We start from the raw sequence: 16,825 nt of genomic DNA on the forward strand, positions 1-16,825 counted from the left end.
TGTGATGTTTGTATTTGTGCGTCACTTTTGAATTTTCAACAAGCAAAATTTGAATGGGATACCATTTGAGTACAAGGCCTCTCTCTCCTTCACACTCTCTCTCTCTCGCTCTCTCACTTTGTCTCTCTGGGTTTCTGACTCTTTTTCAGGTCTCTTGCCCAATCTCTGTCTCTCTCTCTCTGTCTCGCTAATTAATTGACACAAAGGACTCCTAATTTAATTAGGCCTATCTCTTAGGGGATTGGATGTTACCGTGGTTACCACTTAAAGATGGATAAGGAAGACAGAGGTGTCATGTACCCTGGAGGAGGAGAGGAGAGGAGGAATGTAAAAGGCCAGCAGTCAAATGTTTCAAAAATGAACTGATTATTTTGTAACATTCAGAAATGAAATAAATGACCCATCTCTTTTTCTCCTTTTATATCTACATGTAATTTCAGGTTTTAATCTGACTATCTTTACTATAAATGAAGTAATGTCTTCATGATGTTAACATTTGTTTCAGTTTACAATATTTCAACCTCTGACCATGTGAATAAAAGCTTTTTGAATTGCTGATTTGATAAAAATCACGCTTGGCTCTTTCAGCAAAAACAAGACTGATTTTACATTTCTGGCAGCGACAGCAGCAGCAGTGTCATCAAAATAAATACAAGCAAATGGGACGTTAACACAACCAGTAAAAGCCACTAATGCTGAACAGACATGGAGAACACCATGGTGTACGGCAACTTTGTCAACGGACTGTCTACGGAATAAGAAGTTATCCTAATATTGAACACACTGACTGAGTGATCTGAGAAGTAGACGCCTAGAATTAGTTACTGACAATAAAAGGATACGAATAAAAAAAACAACAACTATATTATCTCCTACAGAATCACAGATTTGAGAGGTTATCTGAGAAAAAAAAACAAACAACAAACAGTGAGGATTTCATTCAAATGGATGGAAAAAGAGAAAAAGTGGGAGAGGAGTATAAAAAGAGTGAGACAGCAAGAGAGAGATCTGCTCACGCACACAGATTTAAATCCTCTGAAAAATGTGCTGACCACGTTCAAGACGACACACCTAAGAGATTTTCCAGAAATACTTTTTAATTCTGACAAGGAGTAAAAACACGTCAGGGTGCATGTTTGTCCATTTAAACTTGGTTATATCGGTTTGTGTTTTAATTGTTTTACTTGTGTTTTATAAATGTGTAGCCTAAATTTGGTGGCTGCTTTTATTCAAAGCACCTCACAAAATTTTCTTGGGAATTTTAGTCTTTTAAAAACCACCAATTAACCCAAACAGCGCTCTACTCAGTGAACTGAACATGACATGCATCTGTGTGTATGTGCACATGTGTGTGTGTGTGTTTGAGATGAGGATAGGTAGACAGAAGGACTGGCAGTCCAGGTACAGTGGGGGGGCCAGTGTCAGCTAACGGTCAAGAAACTCTTAACACCAGGGGGTACAAACCCACTCACACACACACTTCCCGCTTTCTCTCTCTCCTACAGACACATTCACACTCCCTCTACGTTTCTCTAACCCACATCCTCACTGTGTGTTTGGGTAAGCCCCCAACAAGCAGCTTGCTCAGTCACCACCTGGGTCAGTGGCTGGTCAGAGGAGGAGACAGAGATAGAGTGAAGGCAGGAACAGAGGTAGAAAAGGTGGAGGACCAAAAGCAGAGGGAAAGGTTTGAGGTTTAGATGGTGAGGATGTATACAGACTGAATTAAAGAAAGGGTTCTAAATGAAGAACCTGAATCAGAAGATACATGTGTAAAGATTACAGAAATATTTCTGTGATATGGCTACATGCATTCAAAGAGAAATTCAATGCAATGTGATGAAGATGTCGGAGAGAAATATTTGGAAAACTTCTGTGTCTGAAGCATTGAATGTACTATGATACATCTAGACCTCCTGCTGAGTCCTCCAATCACATATTAAGTTTGAGTCACAGAACAGTTTAACCTGTAGTATGCAAGAACAGCTCCCTCGCCACTCATTTTTAGAGGAGTATCAAAGTAGAAGTCAACAGCAGAGAAAACTAGAATGGCACTCAATAGGTCGTATATCTCTGCCAAGGCCAAAATGTCATTAAACATAGCAAAAATAAATAGAAAAGAAAATCCCTGCCTCCAACCGTTAATCTGCAACTGCACCAAAATCTGATGGGTTCTGCCCTGACCCAGATTCGATCACTCCACCAAATTTGGCGCAACTTGCTTTAGTAGTTTTTGTGTAATTCTAATAAGAATTAAACCAAGAAACAGACACGGGTAAAAACAGAATATCCTTGGCAGAAATAATAATGTTGGGCTACCGCTGGGAAAAGTTACATACAATTCCCTGCTAGAAGAATTAAGGTGAAGACTCAGAGGTCGATAATTTCTCATTATTTCTATATATTTAACTGGTCCCTGCAGATGAATTCATAAGAGTAATAAAGTGTTTCTGTGTTTAATTAATCTTCTTAAAACATACATAATCAACTGAGTTGGACGGATACACACAGCTATGTTGTTTCTGTAAATGTGATTATACCATTGTCAAATTAAAAGTGGCATTTTGCAAAAAAAATTGGCCAAAAGTCCAGACAGTTTTAGGCTTTAATCTCGTACCAGTGGTTCAGATACTGTTTCTGTTTTTGCAGATCTTAGAATATTGAAGAGCCACCATCTCCCTGATCTCTGCCTTTGTGCCGTAACTGATTTAAACCTGATTTTTCAGTGTTAAAAAACAACACAGACTCTGGAAGAGGCGTTTAGAGTTAAAAGATTCTAGCATCTATAAAGAAGCAGACTTTCTATTGCAATAATTCTTCTACTCTGCGTCTCTCTTGCATACAAAAAAATATGCACACACACTTATTCCTCTGTAGCACAAATTCTCTAACACACAGACTCTCAATTTTTCTCTTTCCTTTATACCTAAAAAGGCCAATGCTGCGCTGAGCTCACTTCATAAAGAGCCCTCTCTAACTACCTCATCTATTTTCCACCAAATTAACTCTCTCCCAGCGCTGATTAATGATCAAATCTAAATGAATCAAATTAAAAATTGAAAATTATATTTCCAAAGCCCACAAAAAAGAGACAGGAGGAGGCAAGAGGGAGAGTAAGGGTGCTCTACCTCCTTTTAACAAATGAGCCTTCAAATCATAAAGAATGGGCGAGAGGAGAAGGAGAGGAGAGGAGGAGAGTAAGGTAAAGGGTTGAAGGGAGGAAAATGTACGGATAAAAAAAAAAAAAAATGTAAAGATGAAAAAGAATAGAGCAGAATAATTGGACAGGGAATGGGAAAGGAATGGAACAAAAAGTTGAGAGAAAAGAAATAAAATTTAGATAGAAATGATAAAATGCATTAATGGACGATTATGGAAAAAGAAAGAGAAGAGAACAGAGGAGAAAAGACTGGAGCATAGGTTGTGAAATAAGAGGAGTAGGGGAGGTGTAAGTAATGGATGGGCTTGTAAACAAAAGAAGAAAGGAGAATGAGAAAAAAATAGTGAAATGAAAGAGGATGAAGTGAGGGCTAATAAAAGGAAATGAGAAATGGATGGAATGAGAGAAAAGGACAGATCCATGAAATAAAAAGAGGGAGGAATCCACAGAGGTTAAACACCTCAATTATATGCTTCAATTATTATGTCAACTAACAGTACACCTCAGTCTACTGCTTCTACTTCTATACACTTTGAAAATGGCTTAAGTTTTGTAAAATACAAGATGTGTATACACACACACACACCCAGTGACAGTGATGAAGGTGAATCATTCCTATCCTGGTAATACTGGTGTCTGTCAATAAGACGATCTGCACTGATCACATCAGCATAGATTTTACACTGTGGTGGCGTCTTTCTGTGTCAGTGTGTGTGTGTGTGTGTGTGTGTGTGTGTGTGTGTGTTCTTGAATAGTTGAGGGATTGCAAGTGAAATGCCTCTGACACCTAAGTGGTTTTGAAGAGAGAAGCTGCGGGCGTGGAAAGCGAGAGGAAGAGAGGAATGGATTGATTTCAGATGGTCAATGATATGATAAGAGAACGAGAGAGTGAAAGGCCGAAGAGGAGTGTGGGGACAGAGTGGGAAGACAAATAAAATTTGTTTGGAGTGAAGGGAAGGAGGGATGACAGACAGCACAAGAGGGAGAGAGCATTTCAATAGGAAACAATGAGAGGGTGAGGAAGTGAGGGAGGAAGAGAGGAGCAGTTTTATGGTAATTGAAGATGTTACAAGGTTGAGGTCTCTCTTGCACCACAGACCAGGTTTTCACGCTTTGTGAGTATCTGTCTGTGTGTGTGTGTGTGTGTCTGTGTGTGTGTGTGTGTGCTCAACAAACGTGTTGATGTAATAACATATAGGGTTTTCCTATGTGGGTTTAAGAAGTGATGGGCCAGTAGATTGGGCAAGACAACAGACTCTTTCAAATCCACTGGGTGTGTGTGTGTGTGTGTGTGTGTGTGTGTGTGTGTGTGTGTGTGTGTGTGTGTGTGTCTAAGAAAGACAAACAAAATAAATGAATGAAAGAGAGAAAGATGGGTTCAAAATAAACCAAGTGAATCCCTACAAAAATGAGGAAATGTTTTTTTGTAATGACAGAAAAATATTAAAGAAGAGAGATAAAGAGAGCAGCAGTGTTGGGGGGAGGTTCAGAGAAAAGTGTGTGTAGTGTCATGCAGTGACGTTTGTTTAGACCAGAACAGATCAGAACAGCTCTGCCTGAGGCAGCGGGCAGGTGGCTGTCACTGGTGTGTGAATGTGTTGGTGTGTGTGTTTCTGCGAATGTGGGCATGTGTGTGAAGCTGCAGCCTTTTCCACACTTTTTCCTTTCAGCTCATGCTTATGAAATACACCGTGATGAAAGCATTGCACTGTCAAATAAAGCGGAAAATAACAAAAATAACAAAAAAAATCTTCTGTTAAATAAATAAATGACAAGTCCCAGAGCAGTTAGATAATAAACCACACAAATACAATACATCTCCCTCCTTCTACTCCCATCTGTGAAATCGGAATGTGTCTGGATGGGGATTCTTTCTGCCACATACATGGGGCTGTGGCTACAAACAGACATGTGGGGGTCTACAGAAAAATAGAGAAAATTATAAAACGATTTCTAACTTAGAAGATTGTTTTTTCTTTTTAGGGATATGAATATGTTTTATGCAACAATACTATATTCTTAATTTTTGAATCATTGAATGTCTTTATTATATGGGGGTTAGGGTCCTGCACCATGTTGTGTTCTTTATTGCAATTGATAATTGTGACCATTAAAGGATAAGTTAAATGTCCTCAAAGGTCTCTCCTCTCCTCTCCTCTCCTCTCCTCTCCTCTCCTCTCCTCTCCTCTCCAGACAAACAGAGAGAAAAGTGTATGTGAAGGAGAGCAGACCACTTAGGGAGATCTCTCGTCACAGTATTCCCATTATTGCTCCGTTCTAGCTTGGATGCAACCAGATGCCACTCACACACACACGGAACACACATACACACTCAGGACAGACACTACAGGGCTAGATTTAGCTACAAGTTTCCCGTGGGGGGATCACCAGACGCCACCAGTTGTCTGGCACTCGCCTGTTTCCCCGACCTCTCCTCTCCTCCCCTCTCCCCGTCACTCGCTCCCTCATCCTCTGCTTTCATTCTTTCCTCACATCTCCTTGTAATCTCCTCATTTTCCTGCTGTCTACCATCCACTAAGCCACTTATTCCTTGTGATTTCAACTTCTTGTTGCATTGTGGCAATGGTTCAGGAGGTAGAGCGGGGCATCCACTAAACAGAAGGTTAGTAGTTCAACCCCAAACTCCCTCCTCCTGCATCTTAAAGAGTCCTTGGGCATCACACTGGACACAAAATCTTCCCTGCCAGCTGTGCCGTCAGTGTGTGTGAATGGGATGTATGAATGTGTGCTACATATAGACGCACTCAATGGGACTAAGTGCTTTGAGTAATATAATAATATATAACTGCACATTTACCATTTAATTACTCACACGTTTAGAGAAATGTGTTCGAGACTAACTGTGTTTCTATAACGTGAGTAGACGTGTATCGCCAGTTGTTTTGATCGTGGTGCGTGTGACTGCATGTGCGTGGAGCAATGAGATTGGATACCAGCGGTCAGGAACGTTGAGCTATAAGGAGAGTTATGACGCACACCACCAGCTGTATATCCACACACCAAACACACTCACACACACATACACACACTCACACACACCCCGACATTCACACAGACTGGGGCCTTCCACCCGATCTCACTCATTAGGTCTTAGAGGCCGTGGGGAGCACGGCCAAAGTTGGCACGAGCTGTTAGTGTGTCTGTGTGTGTGTGTGTGTGTGTGTGTGGCAGTGTGCCAAGGTTTATATTTGCAGTCTGTGGACTTTTCTCTCCAGTAGTCTACCATCTGAATCCAGCTGGCCATTTATGGCATTACAGAGACGGAGGCTTTGGTTTTGGATTCAACACATTCTGTCTGTTTAACCATTATTCATCAGACGTGCCATCATCAAAGATGCTCTGTTGTAAGGGAGCAAATCTGTCAATATGACCATATGTAGAGTGTACATGCATACTGAATATTGCTGGCTCCTGGACCGTGTGCCTCTGCCAAAGGCTTTCATGTTCAAATGTGTGATCTGTGTTTTGTATTCTGTACATGACATTTGCACAAATTAGTACTGATGTTGAATACATTATGTCCTGCCTTGCACTTTGTGTATAAATGGAAATAACCGTGACAGCTACATTGCTTGTTTATGTTCTTTTATTTGCCAGCTAAATAAAATCGTGTTAAAATGTATTTTATGTGGTTAGCATTTGTTGTAAATCACATTCTCCTTCATCAATCTCCTGTTTCAATATTTTTCATTAAATCTTTTACCTGCAATTATACCCCTCTGTCACTCCACCCCCCTCTCTCTAGGCAGATTTAAGCACCGCCCCTGTGACCTTTCGCTCTTCAGCTGACGCATCATTATGACCTCATTAAAAATGGACAGACAGCCATTGCCAGAGGGGAAGTTCTCATAATATAGTCAGGCCTTTTAATTGCCTTGGTCCAGAAATTAGTTGCTACATATTGGTGGGTGGGTGCCGCATGTTCGTTCATTCCTTCAGTTTACCCCCTGCTCGTTCACTCCTCTCCTCTCCTCTTCCCTCCTCTCCTCTCCTCTCTCCTCCTCACAGTGGAGGGTGAGAAAATCCAATAGTAAGCGAGTGTGTGTGTATTCACATGATCAGGTGCGTGTTTAAGAGAACATGTAGACAAACGGCTTAGTTTACGAGTTGGTTTACTGGCCTCTGGCCTCTTGTGCTGCCCTCTCTCGCCCTCTCTCTCTCTCTCTCTCTCTCTCTCTCTCTCTCTCTCTCTCTCTCTCTCTCTCTCTCTATCACACACACACACAAACACACACACACACTTATTGCTGCCTCACTTGCTCTTCCTCTCACCCTCTCTGTCTCCCAGGGCGACAAAGCTAATTTGAGGCAGATCTTGCCCTAAGGGGTAAACTACAGCATCCACACACACACACACACACACACACACACACACACACACACACACACACACACACACACTTTTCCCACTTTATCTTCACCTTTCTCCCGCCAGCTAGCCCCTGACATCCACAGTTAGCTCTGATGCTAACTGATCAAGCCACTTACCATTATCATTTATTCAGTTCTGCTGCAACGATGCTAACACCCAGACTGGCGGCATTAAACACGGTGGGCGATGGTTTATTTTGTTTGCCAAAGGCTTTTGGTTCGGAGAGGTAGCATGTTTAACCAGGTAGAGGTACACCAGTGCCATTTATCCTGTTCATGAATGTTATTATTAAAAGTGTGGTAGTATTGGGTCAATATCTGAGATCCGATTTGTGCTTTTCTAATTATCAATCAACTGTGAAATGTTGACGAACAAAATAAGAAATTTAGTGAGCAAACATTTCTCTTAAGAAAAAAAAAATTAATTACCAAACTGTCTTTGCTATCAAAACCAAAAATATCTTAAAGGCTGATTTCAATGAAAAGAATGTTTGACATGTGAAATCAGTGACCAAGGAATAATTTCCAGAGTAGGTCTTATTCTTTATTTTAATAATGTGACATAAAAAAATGAGCTGTTTCTGATTTGTCTTAGTAATTCGCTGGGATGTTAAAGGAGATATTTAGTAGATCTACAGGATGCACTACTGCTTCAAGAATTATGGGAAACTCTACTTGTACAATGCGAACATTTATACACCTCCAGCAGAACAAAGCAAAGGTGAAGAAATATGTTTCGCTCTTTTATATCGAGGTCTTTCCAAATTTCCCATGGGTTCAAAAAGAGTGAAAATGAGAAAAATATAAGAAAATGAAAGTATCAATTTTCCAAATGACCCTTATTCATATGTAAAGTGGGACCCTTTGTATTAAATTCACACCCCACACAACAAATGGGGTGGCTGTGGTCTGTCATGTTGATGTATATATATATATGTAGGTCCACGTGTATGTGTGTGCATGATGTATGTGCGTGGAGCAGGGAATCAGTGGCAACAAAAGGCAGCTATTTGTTAGCCTGCTCAGGACAGAAACACATATCCCTCAGCTACACACACACACACACACACACTACATTTAAAACTACTGGTTAACATGGAACGTTTGGGTTGTGGCGCGCAAAATATTATGACCTGACCCCTGACAAAATACAGAATAAAATCAAGATAGCCCAATTAATTTTTTTATAAAAAATTTGACTAACATGAGGGTGGTCCCCCTGGTCCATTGTCAGGGTGAATGCAACATTGCAACAGCTGTTATGCATCATCAATACAATCTGACATCAGATGCCTCGCCACAGAGAAGCAGTTTTAGCCCTTGCATTGGAGAGGTTAGTGTGATATATGTGTTCTAACATTTAAATGGCCCTTGACGGGAAATAGATTCCCCACCCCTGGCTTATAACCACAGACTTCCTCAAAATTCATAGCATGTAAACTTCCACATCACTCACCCCTAAACAAAATCTAATTTTATAAACCTATTTATACTCAAAATTAATAAAAGATGTGTTGCAGTAATTGGAGCTTCTAAATAAAAACATATTTAGTCGTTGTTTGAAGTTTATCAACAAGGGCACTGTGGTTTCTCAGAGGTTGCAGTCTAAGCTGACCGTCTACATTACATCTACTTACTGTGTGTGTTTGTGGCCGCACACTTGTACATGCGACAAAACAGGAGATGAGACACAGGTTCTGCCTATGTCAGATCGACTGGGAGAACAAATGCTACGACAGCAGCTTGTTGGGAATATGTGTGTTTGTTGTGTGTGTGTGCGTGTGTGTGAGTGTTTGTGTGAGCGCACAAGAGAGACAGTGAGAATACAGAGGAGAGAAAGAGAGTTGAGCATTCTTTTGCAGTGAGGCAGTGATGAGGCTCCAAGATTCTAACACTGTGTGTTTTTAACTGTGTGAAGCTTTTTGAGAAGAATTATCTTCTATTTTACAAAATTTTTCATCTTGAAAATTTGACAGAAAGAATACTTTGAAGTTAGGATGTGTGATATGAGTTAAATCGTATATATCTTATATCTATATCCTATATTTTATAACCACACAATAATACATATCATTACTTGTTACTCAAGTGTGGTCACGTCTTTGCCGAAGTAAAATCCCTTCCTTATTCTTAGTGTAATATTATGTTCTGCATATCTGAGTCGGGGGTTTGTTTTAAACATTTGACTATAATATTGTGGCACTCTCTATACCGACTGACAGTATTGTTACATAGGTGGTAAAAGAGGTTAGTGGTATTTGAGTCTGTTGTGGGGACCGGTCTGTGGTTTAATTTGAAAAGGACATTTTGACAGAAGTAGCCCCTCTTTCAGGTACGAGCTCCTTGTTTCATCTTGGCTGGCTGAACTTCTCCCACTGTTTGGAATTAACGCGCGCTGCATCACGTTCACTCACTTTGTGTTGCCTTCATGCAAATTTCCTGCCTCCATCTGTGCCGTATGTGGGAATGCAAAGCACCGTCCAAATAATGAAGGATATTGCTTTGCACCACAACGAAATAAAAGATGGAGCATACAATGACAGAATAGACATTTTTGGGATTGTCACATGATACATCTCATTATATCGCACAATGACAATGTCCAGCCAAGTGTACATTTGTGGCATTTTTGATTATATTAACAACTAAATACGTATATTTTTGACAATGTTTGTGCTCGATTTTGTTTTCTGTTATGTTTTAAAATGTGATATTTTAGATGTGATCAACCCACAAAGCATTTGAATCAAAATCACAGTGATGTGAGCGTTGTCATGGTTTTATTATCTATCGTTGGGGTCTTTATGTGATGCTGTTTGAGTGGGTGAGAAGCTGCAGGTATGGACTTCATGTTGCCAACAGGATAGAGAGAACAGTGAAGTGAAGAGGAGAATGGATGGACAAAAGGCAACACAAGCAGTACAATAATACTGAGTGGGAGAATTGGAGGTAGAGACGAAGACAGGAATGAATGGAGGGAGGGCTGGCAGGCGTCGGCGGAGGCACACTCCCTGACCACTCTGAGGTAGGGGGCGTAGGCCAGGTCTCCCATCAATTACAACCTTGACCCTCCTCTCTTCTCCTCCGTCCCTCTCTCACACACTTTCTGCTTCATTCAACCATCCTCCCCTGCCTCTCATCCTCCCCTGGTCCCTCTCCTCTGCTCCTATAAATCAATCTCTCTCCTCTCTCTCTTTCTCCCCTCCTCCCTCCCCCTGGCTCCCCACCCTCCGAATATGCCCTTCTCCCTCTCTCTATTGGCTCTCGTCTTCATCCCTCACCACTCCTCTCCCTCCTTTCATCGTTGGAAGTGCAGTGGGAGTAGAAAGGTCAGAGGTGGGCAGACGAGAGGCAGAGAAAGAGGCAGAGGCAACGAGGGAGTGTAAAAATGAGAGAGTGAGTGTATTTAATCAAAGTGGTTTGGGGGCAGATAATATGTCTTGTTGTTTTTTCCCCCAGTTTTTAGCTTTTTTTCACCAATGAGCTGCTGCTGAGCGCGAGTGTCCCAATTATCCTGTAATTTCTATATTTACCTTGTTAAGGTGAAGTAAATCAAGCACACTGTCAGTGTTTGGAAGTGGGTCTTTGTCCCTGTGTATGGTCCTGGAAACTACTGTATGTAACTAGTTGATACGGAAGTGAAAGGTAAATATACACAAGAAAAGAAGAGAGGAATCTAAATCAATGTTAAGTGATGGTGAGATAAGCTGACGGACAAGAGAGTCAGGAACAGCCGTAAACACAGACAGTATGAAGTGACACGGACATGAGAGGGAGAAGGCAACAAGACACAGCATGATACAGATAGAAACACATTACAATATACTGATAACAGAGTTATTACATTTTCTTTGAGGTGCTACATGCAGCATTATTCAACATCAAGAAACTACTGTCATACATTGATATCTTTGTTTTAATGTTATTAAATGTATGTTCAACACCCCCACAGAGGTTGTGTTTTTGTCTGTTTGTTTGTTTGATAGTTATTTGGATTATGAAAAACTACTACAAAGATTTTCAGGAAACTTGATGGAAGTGTGTTTAAAGGGTCAGGGAAGAACCCATGTAGTTTTTCAACATTTTCATTCATTTCTCAGAGAATAATTCATTTGCTAATTTAAAGCCCATGATGCAATAAGCTGTATTGAGAAGTTCCAAATCGTATCTGCATTGGCCTCTATTGACCACAACATAAATAATGGACTTTGCAATGCTGCATGTAGCACAGGTAACAGAGAAAGATAAGTAAGAGACCTTTTCCCTTACCCTCCCTCAGCATGCCCACATTCAGACACTTCATGAAGCGGCAGGCCTGGCACGACTTGCGTCTCCTCTTGGTGATCTCGCACTCGTTGGTAGCTGGACAGCTGTACTCGATGTTGCCTGAGGCACGTAGACATGTTGGAGGAGAGACAAAATGAAACATTTCATTTCAGAAGAAAACAGCGACGACAACCTGCTAGTGTTGGTGCTCAAATCCAGCTGCATGAAAATAAATTATAGGTCACATATAAAACAAAATAAGCCTAAACCTTGTTTTGAAAAGCAGGGTTTAATGTGTATTTGTGCATTTGTCTAATGAAATGACGTTCATGTGTCCAGGTTGTGCGACTTGCAGCAGTTTGCTCAAGTTAGCTCTCTGGTGGCAGAGCGGAGGCTGGGATTATTAGCTGGTGTACAGTAAGTCTATTAACTTCAATACCCTGGCCAACAAAAATGACGCCTGAGGTGTGTCAGGGCTGCGAGATTGTGTTATATAATCGAGAATATAATGAAAATGGTATAACATCTTTCTTTTGTTTCCCTCTATAGGCCAATTTACCCATCTCTCTCTATATCTTCCTGCTAATATATTCTCCTAATCTCATTCATCTATGCTTTTTTAAGATCCTTGCATCTTACTTAGGTCTAAATGATACCTCCCAATCTACTGTGCCTTTTTGAATGGTTTCTGTTTTGTTCTCAGCTTGACCCTCCTCCGGTTCTACTCATTTATCCTCCACATTTGCTTCCACACGGTTAAATCACAGCTGTAGATTTGTTAGGTGCACTTCAGGCTATTACAGAATTACTCAGAATTGTGTAAAGATGTGTTGAGATGTTACAACTACAGTGCCCCAGAAAGCCAATGCATCTCCCAGTGAAACAGACTAAACAGCAATCACTATTGACTGCTGCTGTGGAGAGGATGTTTCTCATTACTGGGCTGATTAAGGGGGCTAGTTAGCTTGGGAAAAAGGCTAAATGCACAAACAACTTCCTAATGGGTAACAAGACACTCATTAATCGGCCTTATTAGTTAAAGGGAAGGCTAAACATGCTAAATGCTGGGGGAGCCCTCGCAGTCTAATGGACACTACTAATGGGACTAGTTAGCTTACACACCCAACCTGTGCATGAGGATGATAGAGGAGGAGCAGATTAAGTCCGCAATTTAGGCGGACACTTAACTAGCACTAAGGATAAATGCGCTAATGCCACGACATAGAATCTCTGTCTGTTAATGGAGAGTCAGTCAAAGGCCTTATTAGCAGCATGGGCTAAACAAGCGAGGGTGCCTAAATGGATAACTGCCGTAAAAAGCCACTTATAAGGTGGATAGTGTTAAGGTTAAATGCGTTAAAGCTTAGGTGTGAATACAAATGTAAACAGCTTGACATGTCAAGTGTTACTGTAGGAGGGGCCACCAATAAGCAAAAATAACTCAAACGTTAAGAAGGTTATGTTTTCACCCCTTTCCTTTTGCTGATTGGTTTGTTTGATTTTAAACAAGACTGCATAAAAACAGCTGAACAGATTTACACAAAACTTAATGGAAAGATGCAGTATGGCTCAGGGAAGAACAAATTAAACTTTTGGTGTCTATCCTATTTCTCAGATTATAATTCATGGATTTTGTAGAAAATAAATCTTCAAAAATCTGGATGTAGTGAATTTAAATGTGGTTTCATAAGGGGACTGTTGGGCCTGAGCAGAAGTATGTGCTCTATAATATCAACAGAAAAAAATCAATGTTTGTGAAACCTAAAATTACACCATATTAATTCAATAGTACCTAAATGACTAGCATACTGTAGGCTTATATTACAGGCCAGTATAAAGGTGGGATATGGAAACATGTAACCTATTTGTCATATCTATACTCTTTGTATGCTTGGACATAGATATAAACATTCTGCTTGAGAGCACAGGTATAGGGAAGAAACTATAAATGAAAGGGTTTGTATCCGAATGTCATAGCTCCCTCTTTTTCTCTGTGTGTGTCCGTCTTTATGCGTCTTGGGCGAAGGGCCTCAAATCCCCTGCAATCTCCTTTGAGATGTGAGTGTATGTCCACCTGCTGCATGACAATTGAACACCATTGTACAATATGAATGTTTATGTGTGTGTGTGTTCTGCAGTCCTCTATGTGCTCTATCTCTTTTTTTCCTTTTGTGAAGCTAGCACACTAACTTTGACATAAACTCAGCCTCTCTCTCCCATTGGCTTTCTTTGTTATGGTCCCTTGGTTTCTTAATAAAAAGACACAACATAAAACACCGGTAGAGGACGAGGGAGGAGACCAACTGACAAGGTACAACTAACCCTAGTACATCCCTTACTATTAACTATAAAAATATAAAATAATATATAATGTATAATATATATTTGAATATTAAACACTGTATAACTGTGGACGGATGTGGTTATTTTCTTTTACATGGAATGAAGATGAACAGTCACATGGACACCCTGGTTTGACCACCCTGTCACTGCACCTTTCAGTCGTCCTCCGCTCTCCATCCCTACCACCCGTCCTCTTCACTCACTCTCCCCCACCTCCCTCTTCTGCTCATGCTGCCTCTCGTCTTCCCATTTCATCGCTCCATCCCTCCCTCTCGCACACTTTGCCCTCCTCCTCACTCCCCTTTATCCCTCTCTCTCAATAAGGGAGTGATAGATGCAGGTTGTCAGGTGTCGCTGGACTGACGCCACAGAAACAGCAGCTGCCAGAGCCACTTCCTCCACGCCGTGACACACACACACACACACACACACACACACACACACACACACACACACACACACACACACACACACACACACACACACACACACACACACACACACACACACACACACACACACACACACACACCACTGATTCCCCCTTACATCCATGTGACCAGTCCACCCTTTCCCTTCTTTCTTCTTTCTCTCATTCAGTGTCTCAACTTATTGTTTATCTTAACAGGTGTACTCCTCTTTCTCCCCCTCTTCCTCTTCTTTCCTCTCCTCTCCTCTCCTCCTCCCCCCATGCTCTCCTCCCTGTCCAGCTGGAGGTGTTTTTTGGTGATTACCTGCGGTTTTATTGGCTAATGGGTTGAAACATACCAATATGTCTGCTGCTGCCCATCTGAGGCTGGCCTCGCTTTCCAGCCAAGACACACACAAACACACACACACACACACACACACACACACACACACACACACACACACACACACACACACACACACACACACACACACACACACACACACACACACACAAACTCACAGCCGCAAATAAACACAGTTGCATGGGTAAATATGCACACATAACCTGCGCTCATTTTCATTTGGATGAGCACAAGCCCCCAAACAGACACATAGGCTAACACATATCCACACTTGTCTGTGGATGAGTTTGGCTTGTGCAGTAGCCAAAGATAATGTCATGGCCCATTTGTTCCAGAGGATCCAAGACTGTTCAGTTTGCATCCAAACAAACGGTGGTACTGTAGCACGAACATTGATTAAAAAAGTGCTACGATTTGTTGCTAACAATGCTCTGCAATGATTTTAATTGAAATAAATGATAACTAACGATTAACTAAATTAGTGGTATAAAAATCGATGTTGTGTAGAATAGACCATGAGGCATTTCTTAATAGACAACAAGAATTATTCTAAATCCTAATTTTGACAGAGAATGTGAAAATTTGGTGCTGCTTTAGCCAACGAAGCTATTAAGACATGACTTAGGGGGTCTGAAATTTTAAGCTTGTTGACAGTATATCCCTATATTATAGTCTGGTTCACTATGTTCAGCCTAAAAAAACTGCTGCATATCCTCCCAACCTTTCGTGACAACTATCCTGCGGCTCGTCTTGACCTATAACCTCTAACTCTGGCCTTCCTGATCTGCAACATGTCCACGACAGGAGACAGGAGGATTACAAATAGGGTGAAAATGAGGGAATCGTATAGAAAGAGTTCAGTGCATTGGTTTAAATCTATTCAAGGTCAAACTCTGAAGAGGCATCATATATGTTTGCTGGGCTATTGTATTTAATCTCTAACCGTGTCCTCACCTTTGTAACCTATAACAAGCCCTCTAAATGAAATGAGACATCTGGAATTGGTCAACTATTGGACGCTGCAGCGATGACACATGAATTAGGGGTTAAACCTATACACTGGATGATTACAAGGACGTGTGTGTGCTCATGTGAGCAGGTGTCTGTGAGTGAACGCGCCTCTGTGTTTGTGTGTGTGAGCAGGCTAGCGAACGAGGTCTCTACCTTTATCTCTGTATATGGGTGTGCTCCAATCTCTTTGTCAGGATTTCACCGTGTCCTGATCTCATCCCATAATAAACACATACAGGTCATCTCTAGGTAGTGGTGACCATCTCGTGGATGTAAGACTTCCACCCCCTCCCACATCCCCCCTGTCTCTCTGGGGCTTTACTGGGAAAGCTGCTTATCGGAGGCAAAAGAAAGCAGCGACAGATAGGTGGATGGATGGAAAGGCAGATAGATGAATCCTGTCTGATATGACTGACTGACTGACTGACTCAATGGATCGATGACGGCTTGCTGACTGACTGCTAGCTTGATTATTGCAGTAGCAGACTGGCTGACAAGAGGACGTTCTGCTGAGTGATGGGCTTGATTAATTATTAAAAATAATTCTAAGCCTTCAAATGTTTATCGCTTGTTGACCAGCTAAGCACCTTGGTGGCCTGATTATAAACGTTTATGACTTTCCCAGATTTCCTAAAATACAAGATTCTATCCTATATTTTATTAATTGTCAACAAATACCATGAAAGGTGCCATTGACCTTCGTTGTTGTCCAAGAACTATTAAAAACTTGAGCTACACCGTTGCACTGACTTTTTGTATGATCAACATGGGTAATGTAGGTTACTTTGAGTCATTTCTATGTACCATGCATTGGTTTGCCCCGTCAATACTTGGAAAAACCCCAAAACATTGGCAAAGAATATTCTGCAAATGTTTG

General features: G+C 41.2%; 1 protein-coding gene across 6 annotated transcripts in view; it reads right to left on the minus strand.

The window, feature by feature from the left end:
* esrrga (estrogen-related receptor gamma a) overlaps positions 1-16,825 on the minus strand; it is a 142,062-nt gene that overhangs the window by 31,831 nt on the left and 93,406 nt on the right. For 4 of the 6 annotated variants that reach the window (XM_034581147.1, XM_034581152.1, XM_034581149.1 and 1 more), the window contains exon 4: positions 11,810-11,938. In XM_034581147.1, coding sequence (XP_034437038.1) covers positions 11,810-11,938 — 129 coding nt within the window. The remainder of the gene's footprint in view (positions 1-11,809; positions 11,939-16,825) is intronic. The other 2 variants (XM_034581150.1, XM_034581148.1) reach the window with 1 other exon arrangement.

This window comes from Hippoglossus hippoglossus, chromosome 3, assembly GCF_009819705.1.
Source record: "Hippoglossus hippoglossus isolate fHipHip1 chromosome 3, fHipHip1.pri, whole genome shotgun sequence".
In the NCBI taxonomy this organism is placed as follows: Eukaryota; Metazoa; Chordata; class Actinopteri; order Pleuronectiformes; family Pleuronectidae; genus Hippoglossus; species Hippoglossus hippoglossus.